The sequence below is a fragment of the Phacochoerus africanus genome, chromosome 9 (assembly GCF_016906955.1).
Source record: "Phacochoerus africanus isolate WHEZ1 chromosome 9, ROS_Pafr_v1, whole genome shotgun sequence".
NCBI lineage: Eukaryota > Metazoa > Chordata > Mammalia > Artiodactyla > Suidae > Phacochoerus > Phacochoerus africanus.
Genome location: NC_062552.1, coordinates 55,014,168 through 55,037,195, shown reverse-complemented (window position 1 = coordinate 55,037,195; position 23,028 = coordinate 55,014,168). Strand labels below are relative to the sequence as shown.

The 23,028-nt window shown below is 54.5% G+C and overlaps 1 protein-coding gene across 9 annotated transcripts in view; it reads right to left on the bottom strand.

The window, feature by feature from the left end:
• Nucleotides 1-10,390, bottom strand: part of CFAP100 (cilia and flagella associated protein 100) — a 39,962-nt gene extending 29,572 nt beyond the window's left edge. For all 9 annotated transcript variants that reach the window (XM_047795915.1, XM_047795917.1, XM_047795918.1 and 6 more), the window contains exons 1-2: nucleotides 10,311-10,390; nucleotides 9,099-9,209 (exon numbers count right to left, since the gene is read on the bottom strand). In XM_047795915.1, coding sequence (XP_047651871.1) covers nucleotides 9,099-9,189 — 91 coding nt within the window. In that variant the 5' untranslated portion in view covers nucleotides 9,190-9,209; nucleotides 10,311-10,390. The remainder of the gene's footprint in view (nucleotides 1-9,098; nucleotides 9,210-10,310) is intronic.
• Between the last annotated feature and the right edge of the window lie 12,638 nt (nucleotides 10,391-23,028).

The following is a 23,028-nucleotide window of genomic DNA, read 5'->3' as shown; positions in this document are numbered from 1 at the left end:
CTAAGGGCAGAGTGGACCGTTTTCATGGAGGCCACGGACCCTAAGCATCTGTTGCCCACCTGGCCAGCGCTTTTGCTGCGAGCCTCCCAGAGTTTCCTCGGGGCCCCCTCCCCATGCTGTTCTCTTGTCAGCTGATACCACAGGACCAGAGGCAGGAAGGCAGCAGCAGAGAGGATGCATGGAGGGGTGGCTCAGTGTCACCCCCTTTTGTCTCTGGTCTGTCGACGCAACTCCCACAGCAGCACCGAATTCCCCCAAAGCTCCACTGCTCCCCAGCCATCCTGGGAGGCACCTGCAACTCAGCAAAGCTGAGCCTCCCCCAGACCTGCCCCAGGGGCCCTCCTGCCCCCTCACCACCCACCCTTCCTCCCATGCCCTGCTTGACACATGAGGCTCAGCAGCTTGGGGGCTTTTTGCTTGTCTTGGACTTGCCTTTCTGGCTAATGCAGCCCTCACCCACATGGCCTCCCCATCATCCAGGTTCCTCCCAGGTCCTCTCCCAGCCTGCCCTCCCTCCTGTGGGACCACAAGAGCTCACGCCACCCTGTGCCTCCCTGGGCTCAGCTCCAGATTGGCATCACATCCAGGCCCCACACAACGGGAGCTCATGCTGCGATCACCCTCGTCTCTCAGGAACCCAGGAGATGAAGACGTGTGCGGGTTGAGGGACACCCAAGGCACAGCTGGGAGATCACACGCCAATGCCTGCCTGCCCTACACATGGGGCAGCACTGCCCTCTGCCAGCTCCCGAGGCCCAGGTACCCAGACAGACTCCAGGCTGAGCTGCTGCAAATGATTTGCAAGTGAGATGACTGGCAAAAGACAACCTAGGAAACTGCCCCATATAAGCAACGCTACTGCCCGCAGCTCACTCAGCTGACCCTGTGCTCTGCCACATACTTTCCTTCTAATCAACTCTGTCTCTAGTTCAGAATCTAGGTCTCTTTGCTGAATTCTTCCTTCAAAGAAGACAAGGACTGAGATCCTTCTTCCAGCCCTTCCACCTCCAGAATCAGCCTCACGAGAGACAGGTCTGGGTCTGTAGTCCCTGATAGGGCTGTGAACTGGGTCAGTCCCTCCCCATCCTCAGGCTGGGGTTCCACAAGGACCAGGGACCAGGGGAGACCCCAGAGACAGGCAGGTGCTGCTGGGTGGCCCCCATCGCCACTCAACCCTCTGGCAAAACAAGAGAATGAGGCCTGCATCCCAGGCGCCTCCCACCCCACCCTCAGCACCACCCTGACCAGCCAGCCTGGGTCCTGTGCCTGGTCCTCTGACCCAGCAACCCTCTTCTATTTTATCCCAGAGCCACATGACAAAGCGTACACAGGTGTCCCCTGCCACACCACTGGGAGAAGCAAACGCTGGGAACAGCTAGCCCTCAGTAGCGACAGGTGCAGGAGTGCCAGTGTGTTATTCCCTGGGCATCTCTGCGACCTGCAGCAGCACAGAGTGCGGGGGGGGGGGGGTGCAGTTAAATGGGTGTGCACGCGGAGGCGGCAGTGTTCACTGAGCCTCTCTGCCCGGTCCCCTGCCCACCTCCCTCCTGCTCCAGCCACGCAGCCTCTGTGGGCTCCTCACACAGGATCGGCGGTTCCTGTCCCAGGACCTTGGTCAGTGGGGCAGCACTCTCGAGTTTGTTCCTTTCTCAGCTCCCATCTCTGGGGGAAGGCATCTGAGCCGTGTGTGGCTCACCTTCCCACCCTCGTTTTGGAATCTCAACCTCCCGAGACTGGCTTGGTTCACGGCAGTCCCTGGTACCCAGTGGAAGCGGCTGGGGAAGTGGCATAAACGCAGGAGAATGTGCCAGGTGGGGACATCCACCTGGCCTGGTGCCTCCCTTCCCTGCAGGCAACTCCACCCCACTCACTCTGCTCCCACCTGGGTTCAGCGGGACCGCCACAGCAGCAACACCAACAGGCACAGAGGAAGGGGGCAGGGGGCGCTGCCCTGGGGGTCCTCCCCACCTCAGTTCCAGCACCCACTTTTCCCCTCCCTCCCAGTGCCCCCCAGACCTTCAGAAACACAAGGCTGCCCTCTTTTGGGCAGGCACAGGATTGGGGGGTGCTTCCTACTGTACAGCACACATGGGTAAGCATCACCCACAGACGTGTGCGCACACGGCCTCCCCACCCACACCTTCCCGGCAAGGGGGCTGGCCTCCCGGGTCCTCAGCCCTCAGAGCCCGGGAGTAGGGGGGCACCCATCTGCCCTCAGAGCCTGGTGTCATTGCAGCCACGTGTGTGCCGAACGTGGGTGAAGGCGGGGAAAGGCCTTCCGACAGGGCTGGGGGAAGGAAGTTTCAGTTTTCAGGGTTTTTTTTGTTTTTGTTGACTTTTTAGGGCTGTACCCATGGCATATGGAGGTTCCCAGGCTAGGGGTCCAATTGGAGCCACAGCTGCCAGCCTACGCCAGAGCCACAGCAATGCAGGATCCGAGCCGCGTCTGCGACCTACACTACAGCTCACGGCAACGCTGGACCCTTAACCCACTGAGCGAGGCCAGGGATCGAACCTGCAACCTCCTGGTTCCTAGTCGGATTCATTAATCACTGAGCCATGACGGGTTTTCAGTTTTTACTCTTCCAAATTTAAACAGAATAAAACTAAGAGTATGTCTTAAGTGTTGGCGAGACCTAGAAGCTGGTTTGTGGAACAGCGGCCTCTGCTTCCCACTGCCCAGAGTTTGGCTGCACTCTGCCCGCTCATTCTATGTGCACAGCCCTGCCCAGAGCCAGGGTGGTGGCGAGGACCCCACTGGTTGTGCCCCCGCCCCACCCCATACCCCAGGCTGTCCTGTCCCTGCAGCCAGAACATTCTGGAATTCTGTGATGTCCTGTCCCACTCATAAGGCAATGCCCCCACTGCACAGTCTTCCCCCAGCTACCCCCCCACACCTCCTCCCTGGCAGGGCAGCCCCAGTGCTCCTCCCCCTGGGACATGCTGTCTCCAGGCAGCCTCACTCCCATCCCTCCCATCTCTGCTCAAATGCCTCCCCCTCCAGGAAGCCTTCCTGGACACTGGGCCTAAATATGCACCCCATCACCATATCCATTTTCTGTATGATGCTTAGCACTGTCGAACGCTCTCTCGCCCATTTTTTTCCTTATTTTTTTAAGCCTACACCAGAGGCATGTGGAGGTACCCAGGCTAGAGGTCAAAACAGAGCTACAGCTGCCAGCCTACTGGTTACCTTTTTTTTTTTAATTATAGGCATCCTAGTGGGTATGAAGTGACGTCTTGTGGTTTGGATCTGTTCTCCTGGTGACGAATGGTACATAGCTGCTTGTCACGTGCTTTGCGGCCATCTGTATATCTTCTTTAGAGAAATGTCTCTCAGGTCCTTTGCCCATGTTTTAGTTGGGTTGTTTGTTTTTACTTGTTGAGTTTTAGGAGCTCTCTGTGTATTCTCAACATTAACCTCTTGTCGGAGCCCCTGTCCTGGCACAGCAGAAACGAATCTGACTAGGAACCATGAGGACGCAATCCCTGGCCTCACTCAGTGGGTTAAGGATCCGGCGTTGCCGTGAGCTGTGTTGTAGGTCACAGACGCGGCTCGGATCTGGCGTTATTATGGCTGTGGTGTAGGCCAGGGGCTACAGCTCCGATTTGCCCCCTAGCCTGGGAACCTCCATATGACCTCCATATGCCGCAGGTGAGGCCCTAAAAAAAGGCAAAAAATATATTTATATATATTAACCTCCTGTCAAAGATTTCCTTAGGTGCCTGCCTCCCAAGGCAGGGGAGGGCAGGTCCTGTCTCTGAATCCCATTGCAGACAACAGATGTGACGGGAAACAGCCCCAGCCTGTGCGGGTGAAATAATGACCAGCCTCTGTGTGGCCCCCTGGCAACCAACACACAGCCCTGATTTGGGAGGACAAGACCTTTTTGTCCACCCCAGCCCCAGCAAGCCACACTGGGAACTCAGGCCACCTTCTCCACTGGTGCCCAAGTGGAGATTGGAAGCTGGCAACTGAGAGCCACTCCACAAAATGCCAAAATCCACTGGAAACTCCCAGCCTCTTAGGTTCTCCCCTGGAACCTGCCGTGTCCATGTTTGAGGTTCTGACAGCTCCTGCCCACTCAGCAGTGATTCTGGTGGAGAGTTTCTCCCAGGTCTTCCTACCTAGACACCCCCTATGGCGGTGCCACCCCCCCACCCCCACCCCCACCACCTAGATGTTTTATTTCTTCAATGCCATGAAAGAATAAATGTGAAAGGAACTTGCTCCCTTAAATCCATGCTGGATGGTTACTGCTGGTGAATAGGGACATGGCTAATTTCCGAGTGTTGATCTTGTACGGGCAATGCTGCTAGATTCCTAGCTCCACATGGGATCATGTCATCTGTGAACAAGACAAGCCTTCCCAACCTGAATGCCTTTTACCTCCTTCCCTCATCCAGATGCTCCAGCTGAACTTCAGCCGTGCTGAAAACCACAGTGGAAGCAGACATCCTCATCTGGCTCCTGATCTTTGGGGAAAGTTTTCAGCCTAACAGGAGTTTATTGAGGACTTTTTCCCTAGCCAGGCTCTGCGGAGACAGCAGCATAAGAGGTAGACAGACATGTCCTGTCCTCATGGAGCTTACAGTCTGGGGGGAGTGGGGAGAAACATGGTACATACGGACTGGTGAGGCGGGGGAGGTGGGGAGCCAGGAGGAGCGAGGGGGAGGTGAGGCTGCAGCATGATCACACTGGATTGGGAGGGGGGGGATCCCTGAGGGGACACACAATGAACTCCTAAGGAAAGTGACGGAGGAACACAACCCCAGGGGAAGCTGGGGGAGAGCATTCTGGGCAGGGGACTGTCCAGGGAGCACTGGCAGGCAGCGTGAGCCACAGGAATGTGACAAGGACAAAGGGCAGAGCTGTGGTCACTGTCTCCCCAGACGGTGAGAGCAGGCTCTGCCTCTGTGTCCCTGACTTCTGTACCCCAGCCTGGCACAACGCCCGATGCAGAGCAAGGGTGCTCACAGCTGGCCACCAGCCTGGGCCGGGACAGCCCCATTTTGCAGCTTCCCGGATGAAGGCTGGGTCACTTAAAACTATGGTGCCTAAAAGCCACCAAATCAAAGGACTGCCTCCAGCCCCAAAGTGGGCATCAGCGGGGGAGTGAGTTAACAGGTCTCTGACCCCACAACTTTCTTGCTCCCCACACAGGCCATGAGGACATGAGGAGAGCACGCACGCCACTCAGATCCGTGCCTGGCAGGGAGATTCCTTCCACAGGGATGATCTTTCCCACCCCTTGTCCCTGTCCCCATAGCCTGGCCTCCTGGGAATTACATCCAGCCACTCAGTGAACACTCCCCCAGCCCCCTGAGGCCCAGGTGGGTTCTGGCCTGGACACCAGGAGCCCCAGAGATGGAGGGACTGCTGCAGGCTGGGTGTCCGGGATCTGGCTCTGCCCTGGGGTCCTGTGGCCCTGCCCCCAACAGCCCTGACTGGGGGCCTGGGGGTCCATCCTGGCATTGCTGGCTCCTCTGCCTGGGCAAGGTTCCCATAGATGCCCTCTGTCACCCTGGGTCTGGAAGGAGCTACGGCCCAACAACCCCCTGCCCAAGTAGAAGGGAACAGCACCCCAGCTATACCGTCATGAAAACCAGACACTGGGCCACCTCCTGCTCAAACCTTCCCACACCCACAAGGCTCTGCACACTGGTCCACACTGGCCCTCTGTCTCTTCCTCCAACACTCAAGCTCGCTGCCACCTCATTGCTGGGCCTTCCCACTGCCTGGAACATGCTTCCCTCTTTCATCCCTCAGATGGAACGTCACTTCCTCCGGGACCACCCCCCAACTGTCGCAAACACTGAATGCTCCTCTCTCCAACGTCTGCCTCCCACGCCACAGCCTGAGCCCCAGGAGGGCCAACACCATCAGTTTTACTCAGCCCAAATCCTCAGTGCCTCGAACCCATGTCCACGCACAGTTGGCACTGGATAAGGAGGTGAACGAGGAACAAACCCAGAACCCGTTCCTCTGACATTCAACCCCCGCTAAGTCTTTGCCTGGACCCCAGCCCACCCTTCATCCGGTCTCCCAGCACCTCCTCCAGCTCAGGCTCCGCACACTAGGAGGGCAGCCCAGGCCCTGGAGGCGGGGTGGTGGGCTTGATGATTGTAACAGCACAGACACCAGCACCAGGGCCTACTGTTTACAGAGCACCTCGTGAGCCGGCATCAAGCAAGCCCCAGGGAAGAGAGGGTGTTCCCGTTCCACAGATGAGGCAGCAGAGGCCCATGGAGATGACTCACACAACCAGGTGTCTCTGATTCCAGGGCCCCTGCCCTCAGCCTGGGCTGGGGTCCAGATGCCCCATCTGCATAGGCCCAGACTCAGAGCTTGGCGCCCCCAAGCCCCTCACGGCAGGGGCTCCGTCTTCCTGGACCCCTGTATCCCCAGCTCTGGTGGCTGAACCCAGGATGCTGGGCTCAGCAGTCTACTTGGCCCGAGCCCCTGGTTGATGTGCCGCCACCCAGGTGACTTCTCTCACCTGCCCCGCCTGGCGCCCCTGCCCCACCTGGCCTGCAGATGCCCTGGGTCTGTAAGCTTGGCTGTGCCCACCTGGCCTGGTTCCCTCCCAAAGGCACAGACCCTCAACCCAGATCAGGCCACCCAGCTCATGGAGGCCTCCTGTTTGCTCATCACCTCCAGGAGTCCAATCATACTCCCTCCAGAGTCACAGGGCATCCCCCACCTAACCAACCCCAGGTACCATAGGGTCAATCAGCAGAGTCTATAAAGCTCTCAAGTGTCTTGTGATAGCACAGTTATGGTGCACTGTTTCATACATATGCATTTAGAGTTAATTTGCTAATCTGTAAACATTTCAAAGCTATCTTTCTCTTTCTCTCTCTCTCTTTCAGCCTTTCTTCATTTTTCAATTTACTCTGGGGCAGAGCTAGTGAGAGAGAGGCAGCACACACAGTGTAACAGCAGGACAGCTGTTGACAGTAGCCCACATTTTGAGACAAGCGAAATGCCCACTAACAGAGGACTGGTTAAAGAATTATGCCCCATTCACATGGGGGTCGCTATTCTGCTGGAAGCACTTGTGAACTGGAGTTTGGCACTTGCCATCTGCCTCTACCTGGGTTGACTCATGAGCCACTGCAGCTGCCAACCCACAGCACCCCTGAGCGGAGCTCAAAGTAGACACCAGGAGTGAGGCATTGGGTGTGCTGAGAAAACCGGAAGAACAGGTCTTCAGATAGATGTTTTTAGGAGAAGATTTTACGAGCCCACTTCTTGCATCTCTTCATATCTAGAAAAACACTAAAATTCTTCATGGTGATGCCTGCTCCCAGTGACTAGTGGCCACCTTCACGAGATCAGCAACAAACTTTGCAATATGTGTGCAGGGCTGCACGCACCTTCCCCTCACCTTTATCACATACACTGATATTATGTCCCCTGCTCTTTGGGGCAGGATTTCAGGGCTATCTGAAATACCGCTGCAGGGCTAATTTAAAAACAAAACAAACAAACAAAAAAACGATGTCACAGTCATCAGCAAGTGCAGCCACCTCCAAGGCTGAGCCAGTGAACCCTGAGGGAACTCAGGAAAGAAACCAAGGACACCTGCCATCTCGCAGCCATCAGACTGCAGCCACTCCTAACAGGGAGCCCTGAGGAAACTCAGGCTGTGAGAGCACTGGATGCTGGCCCCACATAACATCAAAGGAACAATTAATTTTAGTGAGTCCAGCCCTGTGCATCCTCCCATAGAGAAGTGCGAAATTCCTTAACTTAAGAGATCTGGTTTTCCGTTATTAGCGGTAATCTTTTGTTCCTCCTACCTGCCCTTTGTCGCAAAAACTCCTATCTATCCTAAACCCTCCCTCACCTCCCCAGAGCAGTTTTCTCAGGGTTACTCGAGCTGCTGCATCCCGGGCTTAGGTCCTCATTTTGCCCCCAAATAAAACATAACCCTCAACTTTTAGGTTGTGCATCTTTTTTTTAAGTCAGCACACTCAAGGTATAAGGGAACACAATGTCCTGCTAAGGAGGTTTCCACAGCATCTAGCTCACAGGCAAACAAGTCCCAGGGAGTGGTTTGGCTGTGTGGCCGCTTGTGTGAGAAAAGGACACGCTGTCTCCCAGTGCATTTGCTCATATGTGTGCAGGGTATGAGCATGGTGAGTGTCACGCTTGGAAGGAGAGAAGGACACGCCAGCCACCTCCCAGCAGGGACACTGACTGTTGGGGGACAAGTAGGGCTTTTCACCAGGGCGGCTATGAACACACCTGAGTTTTGAACCACAGAAGTACTTCATCTAGTCAAAAACAAACGAAATGAGAGGCGGAAGGCGTGAGGTGTGTGTACATGGAGGGCACGGTGTTGTCCCTCAGCCCAAGCAGCCCAGCGTGTGCCACCCAGGGGGCACCTGGCCATGTGCACCCACCTCACACAAGGGCCATGGCCAGCTGGCACCTTCTCGGCTCAGTCTGTAGCCGTGGCTGCAGGAAAGCGGGAGGGGCACCTCCACGGCAGCACCTTCCTCAACACCTGTTACTGGGTGAATTGTATCCCCCAAAATGAAAGCTTTTGAAGATCTGAAATCCTAACTCCCTTCCAGAATGTGACCCTGTCTGGGTGTTTGCCGATGAAACTAAGCCTGAGGTCATCCTGGGGCAGTGTGGGTGCCCACTCCAACATGACTGCTGTCCCCAACAAGAAGGGGAGATCGAACAGCAAGTGAAGGTGAAGGCAGAGACGAAGCTAATGCTTCTGCAAGCCAGACAACAAAAATCGCCCACAAACCCCCAGACACTGGGGGAAAGCATGGAACAGAGTCCCCCTCGTGGCCTCCCAAAGGATCCAGCCCTGCCCCTGGCACCTTGATTGTGGACTTCCAGCCCCCAGAACTGTGAAACAATAAACCTGTTGTTTAAGGCCCCAGCCTGGGGCGGAACTTCGTTACAGCAGCTCTAGGAAATAAAACAAGGAGTTTCTGCAGAATCAGGGAAGTCTGAGATTCCTGCTTCATGGCTGATTTAGAATCGCTGTGCGCCTTGATAACATCTAGACCTCACTGCCACAGGTGCCCAAGGCTGCCTGTGACGCTGAGAGACCCCAGCCCAGACTTACTGTTGTGCAAAGACAGGTCCTTGGACAGGGTAGGAAGCAGAATCTTGGACATCCGGGCAAAGGAGGAAGCTCTCACTGAGAAACTTGACATTGGCCAAAGGAGATTCCAACCTGGGGAGAAACACACTGCTTGAGCTAAGCAGTCCCCAGTCCCCTGCCCGGCAGTGACTGAGAAAAGCTAGCATTTACTGAGGGCTCACCAGGTGCCCAGCACCTGCAGCTCCTTGCCCCCACCCCCCATCGTCTCTCCCCTCCTGGGCCCCATTCCAGTAGCCGTGCCTCATCTCTGTTCCCAGGGCCTGCCAGCCCTGGTCTGCCCCAGCTCTGTCCTCTCCCGCACCCAGATCTGAACTCAAGCCTCACTCCTTCCAGGAAGTATCCTCTCAACACTCCATCCACTCCCATGTGACTGCATTTTCTTTTCTTCTCTGCAATTACCAATGTTTGATTTATCACTTAAAAAAAGCAATTTCTTTCCTATCTTCCCCCTAGAATGTAAACTCCATGAAAACAGGCAGCTACCCATTGATTTGCAGCCCAGTGCTCATCAAGCCTCCGGTAAGAGCTTGGAGCTTCTTAACTGTTTACTGAACAAGTGAGTTTTTATTTTGCAGAAGAGAAACCTAAGCAGAGATTCACCAGGCTGTTCAAAGTCACACACCCGGGAAGGGCCAAGGCTGGACTCCACCCCAAGATTCCTCGACTCCAAAGCTTACTTACACCCGTTGGCACGGGCTAGCACTACCAGGCCTCCCAACAACCCCACCTTGGCCATCTGTTCTATGGCAAGGGTGCCCGGGCCTGGAGCTAGGGAGGGATGGCTAGCTGGCTGAGTATGTGATACAGCTGGTACACTGCGAGTAAGGAGGGCCCCTGCAACCAAGGCTTGGAGGGGCGCTCTAGGTGTCTGCCCTTACCCCTACAGCCTCCCCCCCGCCCCGCCTCCCCCCCACCTCCCCCTGCCTCTCCTGCCCGCCTCCCCCACCTCGCCCCGACTGCCGCCCCACCGCACACACCCCGCCCCTACCCCGCACGACTGCCCGCCCCGCCCCGCCAGCACTCAACCGACCCCGACCGAGCATACCCCTCGTCTCGCTTGCAGCCCCCACTACCCCGCACACACCCCATCCCGACTCCGCGCGCCCGCCGCCTAGCCTGCCCACCCCGCCCGGACCCTGCGCGCCCCCGCATCCAGGTCTGGCGCGCCCTCACCGGCCCCGCACGCCTGCGCTCGCTCGGAAGTCTCAGAGCCGCTGAACCCGACTCCGCGCACGCGCGTGCCCAGGCGGTCAGTTTACATCGTCAAGGCAACCGTTCTCCTGGCGGGCGGGGTTGTGACATCACAAAAGTCGCGGAGGGCCAGCAGCTCCCTGACCGCAGGAGGGCAGCGCGCGACCGCTTGGAAGCAGCCGGCTCCCCGGTTCCTGGGTTTCCTTACTCTGTCATCATTTCACGCCCCTCCGGCTCTTTTTCCTTCATTTTCTGGCTGATTCTTTCACTGTGCACCAGGATGCACGTAGTACAAAGACAGACCTGATCCTTCCCGTGGAGTGGACCTCACTTTCTTAAAGTGTGCCTCTTAAAGTGTGGTATTGGGCCACAGCATCTCAAATGCTGGGAACTCGTTAGAAAAGACAATGTTCTGCTGGACCCCGAAGCAGAAACTCTGGGGGCAGGCAGATCCGGGGATCTGGGCTGTGACGAGATCGCCTGGTGATTGCTATGCTAGCTCAGGTTGAAGAACCACTGCCCCTTAGGGTGCCAGAGACATATAATAAAGGCAGAGTTTTTGTCTAAGTTTATAAACAGAGGGCGGGACCCCCGTTTGATTGCCCAGGTTCACCAGCTGTTGTGGCCATGGGCACCAGGGGCTGCCTTCCTCGCCTCTCTGGCTCAGGGCCCTGTTTCACACCACACAGCAGGAGGCCCGTCCTTGAGATTTGACCATGGTCACCCAGCCCTGCTCACATATCTGGGGAATTTATAGATTGAGCTGGGGGCAAAATCAGGGCAGGGAGTCCAGTTCTGCCAGGGGAGTGGAATCACCCTCCCTGAATCACCCTCGGAGTGCCGGGACCTCATGGGCAGTAACTACAGTGTGGGGGCTTCCAATCTGTTAAGCCACACATGTGATGTGTGTGTGTGTGTGTGTGTGTGTGTGTGTGTGTTTGTATGTGCATACACGTGGGGGGTATCAGCAGCTGGTATCAGATACCCTGGACAGACAGGGTCCCCCCACTCTCAGGCAGCTCGCCATTCTAATGACCCAGCCGCCGCCTATCTTGGCAGCCTGGCCTCCTTTCGAGCTGTCAGAGCACGTTGCTGGGCATAGGGTTAGGGGCCAGCAGCCACAACAGGCTTTGATGAGGGTGACTGAGGAGGGAGAGCACACAGTTCTGAGAGGATTTCTCTCAAACACCACGAGTTCTTAATGGGACTTCATAAATCTGGAAAAGAGACAAACCAAAAAGGAGAAGACGGGGTAGCAGCCAGAGTTACTGGGATCAGAAACAGAAATCAACAATAGCCAATTATTGGAAAAAAGCCAGGGTGCTTCCCCCTGCTGCAGAGTGGGAGCCAGGCTGAGAGATGGTGTGGCCAGCAAGCCCAAAGCCGCAGCAGGCATGTCATGGGGGAGGCACACCTGATGTGACTCTGACCCGCAACACCTGGGTCACCTGTCCACACTCTGTGTCTCAGGGTCCCACCTCCACCCTGGCGGCAAGCGGGGTGGGGAGAGCTTCTCCAGTGGTAGGTGGGGACTCCAAAGACAGGGGCCCCCAGCCCAGGAGGGTGTCAGAGGTGCAGGTGGTGCCCAGGAGACCTGGAGCTGGTGTGTTTCCATGATGCCAGGTCTCAGGTCACTCCTGCCAAGCCGCCTTTGTGCCTGTGCTTCTACTCTCCCCCTTTTGAGGGAATGTCTTTATTCTGCCATCAAACTGCTGCTGTTACTAAACTCAGGTTCAGCTACGTGCCACTCGGGAATGCCACACCAACAGGTGTTGGGTAAAAGGAAAGACAGATTTATTGAGAGAGCCAGCAATCCTGGGGAGAAGGTGAACCAAAAACCAACTCCCCACTCCCCAGATTTTGCCTGGAGATTAAATAGGGGAAAGAGGAAGGGGCTACATGCTGAGGAGAGGTCTTCTACCAGCTCATGGACTTCTTCTGATTGGTGGGTGGTGAGGTAACTGGGAGTCAACAACATCCACCTTCTGGGTCCAATACGTCTGGGGTCTACATGCTTGAGGGCAGCATCCAGTTCACTTTTTCCACATGGTGGGGGTTTCCATGCAAAACAGCTCAAAGAATATGCCTCAGAATATTACTGATTGCCCTTAAGGAGGAACTAAAGGTCCTTGACTTTGTTTAATGGCTAGACTATTATTATTTTGTCTTGCTTGACTGTTTTCCTTTCTGCATTTTCTCACTTCTCTAATTCAATTCATTCTTTGGCTGAAGTTTTTCTACAGACAAAAGGCAGGTGGGGGACACAGGGGTCTGTCCTGGGAAGACCCTGTAGGGACCTGCTCAGTTTCACCATGATCAGGGATGGCCTCCTGGGTGGTCACTGTGCTGCTCTGAGCTGTCACAGCCCTGTGTCCTCTGGGTCCACCCTTCCTAGCCCTGCTTCCTTGGATCCTGGGTCGGTCCAGCCAGGCCATGTCTGTCCCCAGCCCCACCTGTGCTTGTTGGCCTCTGGTGGGCTTGACATCTGGGCCCATGTAAATTAAGCTGATTTAGAACACTCTCCCAGGCGTGGTGCAGCTCATGCAGTATACAGATATGAACCGCACGCTGGACATGCACTGGCCCTTGGATGTCTGGCGGCTTGCAGTGGAAACAGCGTGGAAAAGCCTTGCAGCCCACATAGACACGTGTGGCTTCTTGGGAACACCCATTCAGGACCAGACAGACACTGCAGCTGTCAGATGACTTACCTGCCCTGGCCTCTTGCATCTTGATTTCCTTTCCTTCCTCCTTCAGGCTCTGAGGTTTGGGGATATGGAGAGCGTCTACCCCATGGTGGCTGGGGCTGCATGTGGGCGGCACGGACCATGAGCGCTGCTCCCACTTCACCTCCAACACATGGCCCTTGGCCTCATTTCTGCTGTGTTCCGCACTACTTCCACCTGCCAGCCCAGGGAAGCTGCCACGCCTGGAAATTAAATGGAAGCATCATCCCCCTCCCTCTCAGGGCCGCTCCCCACCCCAACACAGTTGTCCATTTGCAGTGCTCTGGCTGGGCATGCTTTTCATGTCTCTTCATCCTGAAGCTCATCATAGGGAGGGAGTAGGAGACTTACACAGGGAGTTGTAGAAATTCCAATAAGGGACCACAGATAGAGAGGGAAACCTAGGGAACTCTGAGAGACCACTGTAAGTTAATAATTGCTCAGGAGGGGCCATCAGAACAAGGCAGGTTTGCTAGACTGGTGGAAGCACGAGAGATGCCTCAGGCCACTGCGTGGGGGATGGGGGGAGGCCTGCACTCAGGTTCAGACCAAGGGCAGGAGTTCAAGAACCACCTTTCTGCTGATTTGAATAAGCACCATGCCAGTCCTAGTTGGATATTATAGGGTCAAATGTTCTCTTGCCGGATACCAAGGAGGAGCTACCACTTGAAGAAAGAGGAAAAAAAGGTCTTTTCCCACACCCGCTCCCCTTGGATTATAAAACTTTTGCCCACCTAATCCTCGGGGCAGAGCTTCCTTGCCTGCCCTCACAAGCATCTAGTCTAAGTAAATCTATTTCTTGCCTATCACGAGCTCTCACTGAATTCCTTCTGCGCTGAGGCACAAAAAAAAACCTGGCCATCAGTAAGTCCAGACACTGGGTGAGTGATTCTAATTTAAACATCGTGATTTCAGGTCCCAATCTGGCTTTCAGCTGGGTTCAAGTCCCAGCATGTGGGTTCAAGTCCCATTGTGGGTTCTGGCTGGGTTCCAGTTGTTAATGGTCTCGGTTTCACTCAGACAGATAATTTGACTGGTGTGTGGGGAGAAAACGGGGTGACTTGGGCATCCACATTTGGCTAAAATATAAGAGAAACTGTTAGGTGGGCTGTAAGGAAAATCTCAGAGTCCAGCGGAAGATTCAGTTGGCATGAATCATCAGGGGTGGCATCCTGGGATGGGGTTAAAGGGTGCGTGGGGTCCAGGTAGGGCCATGGAAGGGAACGGGAGGATCAGGGAGAACTGTGAGCCTGAGCCCTGTGGCAGGAGTCACCCCATGTGGCTGGAGCACAGAGTGTGTGGCAGGGGGGCCAGGAAAGATAGGCAGGTGCCCACCAGGTCACAGAGGGTTGGAATGCTGTTCCAGCCAGGACGGGGGGCGGGGGTGTCTCTCATCACTCCCCAGGGAGCACAAAGAAGGCGAAGCAAGATAAGATCTGCTTAGAGGGGAGCATGGCTGGCGCGACTCTGGTGGGTGGAATGTAGGTGCGGGCAGAGTACCGGTGGGCAGGGGCGCCGACCGGGGTGGTGCACTGTCGGAATCCACCACGAGGGGTCGCCCTGCGCCGATTTGAGCACCGCCGGGTGAAGGTCCTTTCTGCCCAAGGGGATTTAGGAGAAAAGAACCTTTTGTCCCAGGCAGCGGTGAAAGGTTCCCGGGTGACGCAGGCTGGTAAACAAGTCGTCGGGACGCGCCGAGAGCCCACGTCAGGTGGGACCGCGCAAACGGCGACCTTGTCGCTGGGCTAGCCCTTGTCCCTGCCGACAGGGACGCGGCCACCTCCCGCACTGCGTCCCACCGGGGACCCCAGGTACCCTGTAGGCGGACGCAGGGAGATGGGGGGGGGGACACCAACGCCTTTGCAGTCCCTTTGCTCAGATGCCAACACCCACACCCCCCAGCCTGCCAGATTTACACCTGGTTGGGAAACCTGCACCCAGTCCACCTCCAGCCCCACCCCCACCTCCTAGCTTGGGCTCCCGGAAACCACTTTTATTCTCAATCCCGGTGCAAGTTCACATTTTTAACCCCGTCCTCCCCAAACACTAACCAGACGTATTTTTGCCCCAGCTCTGCTGGGCCTTTTAGTGAAAACCTCATTTCTAATCCTAAACCCCCCAACTCTAGTCAAAAGATCTCTTAAGCCAACAGCAATAAAACCTAACCCAACTCCATAGGAACCAACTCCAAACCCACCCCTGGACGCACAGACACCTTAAAACACTGAAAAAACAGACAAGAGATGCACACATAGGTTTCAGTTGTAAAAATCCCAGTGACACCAACGACAGGGTCAAACGTGGATGGCCCCTTCCCCAGTCACGGTGTCCCCCTCCCCAGACTCTCCAGAACCCTCAGCTTTGCAGGGGCCATGTGTCCCACTTTCACAGGGCTTGCCTTTTAGACCCAGCTGTCCAGGCAGCCTGTTCAGGGCCTGCCTCCTGTCCCTGCCTGGCCCAGCCCGCAGCAGGGCTGCCAGAGTGCCTGGCACGTGGCGGTCACTCACGTTTGTGTTGACCCGCTGGTCCACTTCCTCTCCAGGTTTCCTTTCTGTTGTGTGAAGCGCTGTCCCCGCACAGATATGTGTAAGGGTGGCGGGCTCAGTGCAAACCCAAATCTCTTCGGTTTGTGTTGTGGTTTGGTTTGGTTTTGGCTGAGCCGATTTCATTTCCACCCATGGAAGTGTTGGCTTCTTCAACACTTACCAACACCGAGTATTATCAGTCTTTCTCATCCTTGCCAATCCGATGGCCAGAAAAATCCCAAATATCACTCTAATATGTACTTCTCAAGGACCTATCAGCAACCTCCCCAACTACTATTTATTAAGTATTTATTCAACAAATATTTATTGACATCGTATAATAAAAATCAGCACTTCCTTGCCTTCTTCTCAAATTCTTCTATCTGCTCCTTCTGGAATATTTCGCCATAATTCTAAATAACATTTAAGCTTTGTTCCATCAGTTTGGGATTTGCATCAGTCAGCTCCCTACTCTGGGAAATTTCTCACCCCTGGGCACAGCCCTGGTTCCACTGGGCAGTTTCCACTATGGCTGATTCGGGGTTTGGGGGCCAGTCTTTGTGTTATTCTAATGATGTAAGTTCTATTCCATTTTGCCCTGGCCTGGCACTTTTTTTTTTCTGTTCTGTCTGAAATTAAACACTCCATTTTCCACCTTCTTCATTTTTTCCACTTTTTAAATTATGAAATATATAAACTATATGGAAAACTGTATACAATGTATGGACATGTCAAAGAATAACAATTTTATAAAAAGAACAAATACCCAGGTGACGCACCAGACTGTTGTCAGTTCCTTAGAAAGCCTTGGGTAACCCTAACTTTCTGACTTTTGGGCTGTGAGTTCACTGGCTTTGAGTTTGCCAGCCACGTCTGCATTCTGAGAGAGTGCATTGAGCTTTGCTGGGCATGTGGTGGGTGAACCCCGTGGAAATGGACACATCTGCCCTTATGCTCAGGCCAATCTCTTCTGCTTGACATCAGATTTGTCCACATAGACACTTGTGCCTGGGGCTCACCCATTTCCATCGCCACACATAGCATTTCATCATACAAATTCAGCACAGCTTATTGATCTCTCTGACTGCTGATGACATTTAGATGGTGTGCAATTTTTTCTTTTTTCTTTTTTTTTTTTTGACTGGTCTTTGTTTTTCTCTAATGAGTTTTAGGGTTATTTTTAATGAAGGGCCCTGAGCTGAATCGTCAGTTTTTTTCTTTTATAAACAATGCTCCTAAAACCAGTTTTGTACATGTCCCCTGGTACACGATTCAGAGTTGGTCTTGCCCCAGTTTAGGTGCTTGCTTGGTCAGAGGATGTGCGTTTGTTCTGCTTTACTGACAAATACTGGACTGTTTTCCACAATGATTGTACCAGTTTCCACTCCACCAACAGGGATTTTAAGTTCCTTTGATCTACGGCCTTGCCAAGACTCTGAATTGTCAGGCTTTTTCTTTTTTGTTTTTGCTTTTTAGAGCTGCACCCATGGCCTATGGAAGTTCCCAGGATAGGGATCTAATTGGAGCTACTGCTGCCAGCCTACACCACAGCCACAGCCACCCAAGCCACATTTGCGACCTACACCACAGCTCACAGCAACCCTGGATCCTTATCCCACTGAGCAAGGCCAGGGATCAAACACACATCCTCATGGATACTAATCGGATTCATTTCCATTGAGCCACGATGGGCACTGCAGGCTTTTTCATTTTTGCCAGTCCAAGGGGAGTCCCACTTCGCTGTTGTCTTAGTTTACGTGTCCTTGTGGACTAGGGGGTGGAACCCCTTTCCCTGTGCCTCTTGGCGCTCAGCTTCCCTGTGCTGCGAAGTGTCCCTGAAAGTCTTTGCTCATTTTCCTGTGGAGTTGCTGTTTTTTCCTGGATTTTCAGGGGTTCTTTATGTACTGTAGATACCCATCCCTGGTCAGATAGATATGTGACAAATATCATCATTTTCTAAAAACTTTACCCAAGTGCCTTCCACACTTTTGTCTTTAACCCACCTGGAAATGACTCATTTTAAGTGTGAATTAGAGGCTCATTTTTACTTTCCCCTCATTTGGTTCATAACCACTGCAGTCTGTCCTCTCCTCCATCTGTGTTTTGATCTCGGCCACCTATCTATATGTATGCCTGTGGCCAAGGCTGTATTTTATTCAATTGATCTCTTTACCTTATCATCTGTTTCATTCTACATGTCACAATCACTAATCATTCAGCTGCTCTAACCATCATTTCCTAATGGACAGGCACACAAGAGTCCCTCTGTGCCTTAGGTGCCTTAGGTGTGTGCTTCGTACTCAAAGCCCTGCTGGGACCACCTGTCTCCTGCTCTTGTCTTCACTGGATGATTTCTCAGCCTCCTGGATAGTTGTCACATTAGGACTTCCCTTCCCTTCCCTCTTCCATCCAAGAAAGTGTTTTCTGCTCCCTTGATCTACTTTTTGGTTTTGTTGGAATATTCTTCTAGGGGCTTTATGAGAGAGTCACAGGAGGTAAACTTAGAGAACTTGCATTTCCAGACCATTGGTGGATAGTTTAGCTGGGTACAGAATTCCATGTAGGAGTGGAGTTCCCATCCTGGTGCAGCAGAAATGAATCTTACTAGGAACCATGAGGTTGTGGATGCGATTCCTGGCCTTTCTCAGTGGGTTAAGGATCTGGCATTGCCATGAGCTGTGGTGTAGGTTGCAGACATGGCTTTGATTTGGCATTGCTGTGGCTGTGCTGTTGGACGGCAGCTGTAGCTCCAATTAGACCCCTAGCCTGGGAACCTCCATATGCCAAAGGTGTGGCCCTAAAAAGAAAAAAAAAAGAATTCTCTGTAGGAGTAATTTTTCTCCTGGGATGTCAAAGGCATTTTGCATCGTCTGTGACAGATAATATTTTCCAAAAAATAGTCAGAACAAGACGTCCAGTCCTGAATGCTCCTCCAGAGCCTAGTTACTCTTTACTAGGCCACATGCTGGAACATCAGTGGGGCTTCGGAACTGCCCTGACACACAGAAGGTGGCAGAGGGCAGGCTGGCTGACTTTCTAGGCTAGGGCATAAAAGGTGACAGGGCTTCCTCCTGGCCTTCTCTCCTGGGACTCTCAGCCCTGGAAACCAGCTTCCATGTTGTGAGGAAGCCCTGACCACATATGGATGTCCTGGTTGGTAACCTCGACTAAGCCATCAGCCAAGAATTAGCATCAACCCTAGATATCTGTAACCAATCTTCCAGATAATATCAGCTCCCAAACTTCAAATGAAGTTTGGCCGAAGCCAAGTGGAGAGTGTAGTGTCCCCACAGTCCTACTCAAAGCGAAGGTCTGTGACTGTTTTGAGCCACTAAGTTGTAGCATATTATGTAGCCTGAGTGACTGGAATGGCTCTCTTTGCGCCAGCTACCAGCTACTATTGGGAATATGATGATGGTGAGCCGGCCAGCCATTCAGTCCCCCAAGGAGATCATAATCTATTCAATCAATTTAAATAAAGTTTAAAATCACATAAAAGGAGGTGAGGATCCCACATATTCCTGGGGCCCGAACGTCTGTTCTTGGTTCACAGCAGCACACTCGGTCTCAGCAGTGTGTGTGGTCCCCCCAGATGATGGAGGGCCAGCAGGGGGTCTGCTTCTCTGGGTGGGTTGGGTGGATTTGCTGGTGAGCTGGAGGTCATGGGAAGGTGGAGAGCAAGGCCCGAGCCGGCCCTTTGCTGTGCGGCACCCTCCAACACCCTACTCCCATCACCACCTCCCACCCCACACAGGCTCACTGCTGCTTCCCACAAGCCAGCACCTGGGGGCCATGAGCAGATGCAGCCTCTTGCCTTTTGTGCATGGACTGGGGCCAGAACCTCAAAAACGTGTCCAGCCGAGCGGGAGAGCCACACTTCTAAGACTCCTGAGACAAGGTTCAGAGTTGGGGGCCTGGCAGAGCCGCTGGGCTCTGGGACCCATCACAGCTAAGTGACAGCCACAAAAGCAATGGCCACTGTGCAGTCGCCAGGGACCCAGATGAAGCAAGAAGGGGAGGTTACCTGGGGAGGGTGTGGCTGCTGTGTGGGAGCCCCGGTGAGCCCAGAACCAGGCAGAGGTGGTGCAGGGAGCCCTGGCTCGGCCATGGCTGAGGAGATAAGGCTTCAGAATACCTCCCAGGCATGGGCCCCAGCCTGAGCAGGGTGAGATGCCTTCCATCATTCAGAAAAGACTTACTGAATATCCACCACCCACCAGGCATGCTAGGCATGCAGCAAGGGACAAGAAGCAAAAATTCCTCCCCTTAAAGATCTAACCTTCCCTTGGAGAGATACAGTGCCCCATGGCCCAGTGGGCAGCAGGGTGGAGAGTGGTCCTTGGGGGCAGTACTCAGCAAGGGGAAGGTGTCTCCAGGACAGAAGCCAGAGGTGGCCCGGGTTAGGCAGCCACCCCCTGCAGGAGGAAGACTACCCTAAGGGGAGCAGGATGGGGAGCCAGGCAGGGTGCTGAGCCCGAGTGTCTGCTGAGAGTGAGCTGAGCCCAAGAGAAATCGGGAAGAATGGAGCTGTGTGGACTGGAAAACACCCCCGATGCCCCAACTCAAATGAATGTGAAAACTGAGCAGCTATGTACACCAGGCCTTTTTACGTACTGCAAAATTAAACACCCAAGCCCTGAAAGCTTCCTGGGAATCAGAAATTCTTTTAAAGATTAAACCTTCAAATCTACCCTCAAAAAACAGCCTCAGAGTGCCAGAAATCTTCTCAGGGAAGAATAAGGCAAAATCATGTCACAGTCAGTGAACGGGCTCCTCTCTGCCAACAGTGGGAACTGCTCGGATCTGCAGCTGTCAGAGGAGATCCAGCCTCTCAGACAAGACGTCCCTCAAGGAGCTGGCCTTTCCCTCTGTTTCAGACGGGGACACTGAGGCCCGGGCAGGTCCAAGCCTATGAAGGCCACACCGCCGGCAAGACTCTGATGAGGGCTCCTTTCTTTACAAACATCTTGTGGGGCAGGGGCTGGGATTTTTCTGCCTGCAAAGTGTGGCTTGTCACCTAGCTCTGGCTTCAGACAACCTTGGTTCAGCTCAGGGTTCAGCTGCCTTTGAGCTGTGCAGCCTGGAGAGAGTCAGTGCACCTCTCTGTGCCTCAGTCTCCTCCACACAAGGACCACAAGGGAATGGGCTCAGCCAGGCTGTAGGAGCATCAGATGAGTTCATACTGGCTGCGCCCTTGGAAGGAGCCTGGCCCAGCCTGAGCTCTCACATGCAGGGCTGCTTGGCCTCGGACCCAGAGTCTGCACCTCGTCTGGGCCCCCCTCAGCACGCCCTGCCCTCCCAAGACTCCCCCTCTGCGGCTGCGGCCACACAGACCGCCCAGAGTTCTTAGCTCCTCCAGGCTGCCTGCCCCAGGACCTTGGCACTGCCTGCTTCCTCTTCCTTCGAGGCTGCTCTCACCTCCTCAAGGGGGCCTGTTGCCACTGCTGGTTCCAGATTGCAGCCCAGGCCTCCAGCTGGCACAGAGGCTTGCCCTGGCCCCTCTACTCTTCCACCACCTATCTCCCTGTGACCTGCCCTGGCCCAAGAGTTTCTTCCACGGGCTGATCCATCTTTCCTGGGCAGAAGGCAGCCTCCTGAGGGCAGAAAGCTTTGCCTGTGTGTTTGCTGCTGTGGCCCAAATGCCCAGATGGCACCTGGCACACCGCAGTGACTCTGAGCAGTGCTGACTCAGCTGTGGCTTTCAGAACCAGCTGGAAGCTCCGGAAAGCACCCATTCCTGGGCCCCAAATCAGCCTTTCTAGGGGTGAGCTTTGAAACTGTTTGCTGCCCTCCTGCCCGGGTGCTGGGTCTGATGCAGGCATTTATTACAACGCCTCGCCCTAGGCCACAAACCACTGCTGACTTCTGGGGCCCTCTCTGTCCAGGTCCCTGGGTCTCCCTGGCCTTCTAACAGGGCAACGTGCCCAATGTTTATGAGAAACATTTGCTTTTGCAAGAAGTGGCCAGAGGCATGGAAAAAAAGTCCCAGACAGGACAGGACAGATAAAGGCTCGTTTCCAGGTGGTTGAAGAGGTCTTGGTCCTGAGGAAGGAGGATAGCCTGAGGCTGGCTGGGGTGGACTGGAGAAGAGATGCAGGAAGATGTGCGTCTGACCTGGGCCCCGCTGGCCTGGCTGTCACCCCAAGCAGGGTGGGGAGCGCCCCCTGCAGGGGAAGGTGGTGACTCAACCCCCTCCCCACCCCCACCTTGACTCCTGCAGGAGGCACTGAGCTGGGGCAGGGCTAGGGGTGTGCCTGGCTCTTCCAGGATCAGGGGCTGGAGTCTGTTAACCAGCCCTGCCGTTGGCTCTCCCATCAAAGACGTCAAGGAGTCCTTGCAGATAGTCCATCTTGACCTACCACGCCCCCACCTGCCAAGCCTTCTGCTCCCATGGGGTACCTGCTGCAGGTGTGGCAGCGGAGGGCACTCCCTTTCCTAGGGGCTGGCTGTGATGATGAGACCCCACGGGGAACTACCTGAGGGGCCAGGGAATGTCCCCCCACCGCCTCCCCAACCCCTGCCCAAGCAGGATAGCCCTGGAGAGAACGTGAGCTAGTGAGTATGCATTCGTCCGTTTTGTGTTTTAAAAAATGCACAAGCTCCTCTGCTCACACTCTGGGTGGGGTGCTGGGCACAGTGGCGGGTAAGCACACTGGCTCCTCACCTGCTCCCTCAGCACCATTTGGCTCCCTCGCCATGTGTGAATTACAGACTAATACATTGACAACAGACTCCTCCAGCTCCACCGAGTGCAGGCCAGCCGCCGGGCACCCCGGCAGGCGGCTCACACGCCAAGAAGCAGATGTCCATTCCTTAGCACCTGCCCTGGGAGGCAGATGCACCCCAGAAGCAGATGTGAGAGAATCCAGTGGTGCTGGACCATGGTGGGCCTAGGACAGGGATGGGGCAGCCAACAGCTCCCACAACTTCCCACTGCCCGTGGGAAGCCCTGCCCTGGTCTCCTGATCACCATTGCAGTGCCTGGGTTTGCCCGGCTGACCGTGCTCTGGACACACCGGCCTTCTCTCAGTCTGTCTCACCCCAGGGCCTTTGCACATGCTGGCTCTGCGCCACAAGCGCTCTGCAGTGACTCACTCTGGGCCAGGCCTCATCCCAGGGCCCCAGTCCTAGGAGGCCTGTCGACATTTCAGCTTCACTATGCCTCCTGTTCCCCTTACTTTCTGCCTCATCCCCTGGCTGATGTGCATTGCCAGGTACCTGTGGAAACTGTCAGGGAGCAGGAACATGTTTCTTTTCTGGCCCTTTGCCCCAGGTCTCATGGTGAGTTAGATGTGATAATGAAGGGTGCTTTTTTCTTTTTTTATACTCGTCTGTATTTTCTGATATTTGGAGCAGTAGGAACATTAATTTTTATACTGATTAAAAAACTATTTCAGAAATAACATACTAAGTTGCACAAACAGACATACAACAAAGCCATATATTTTC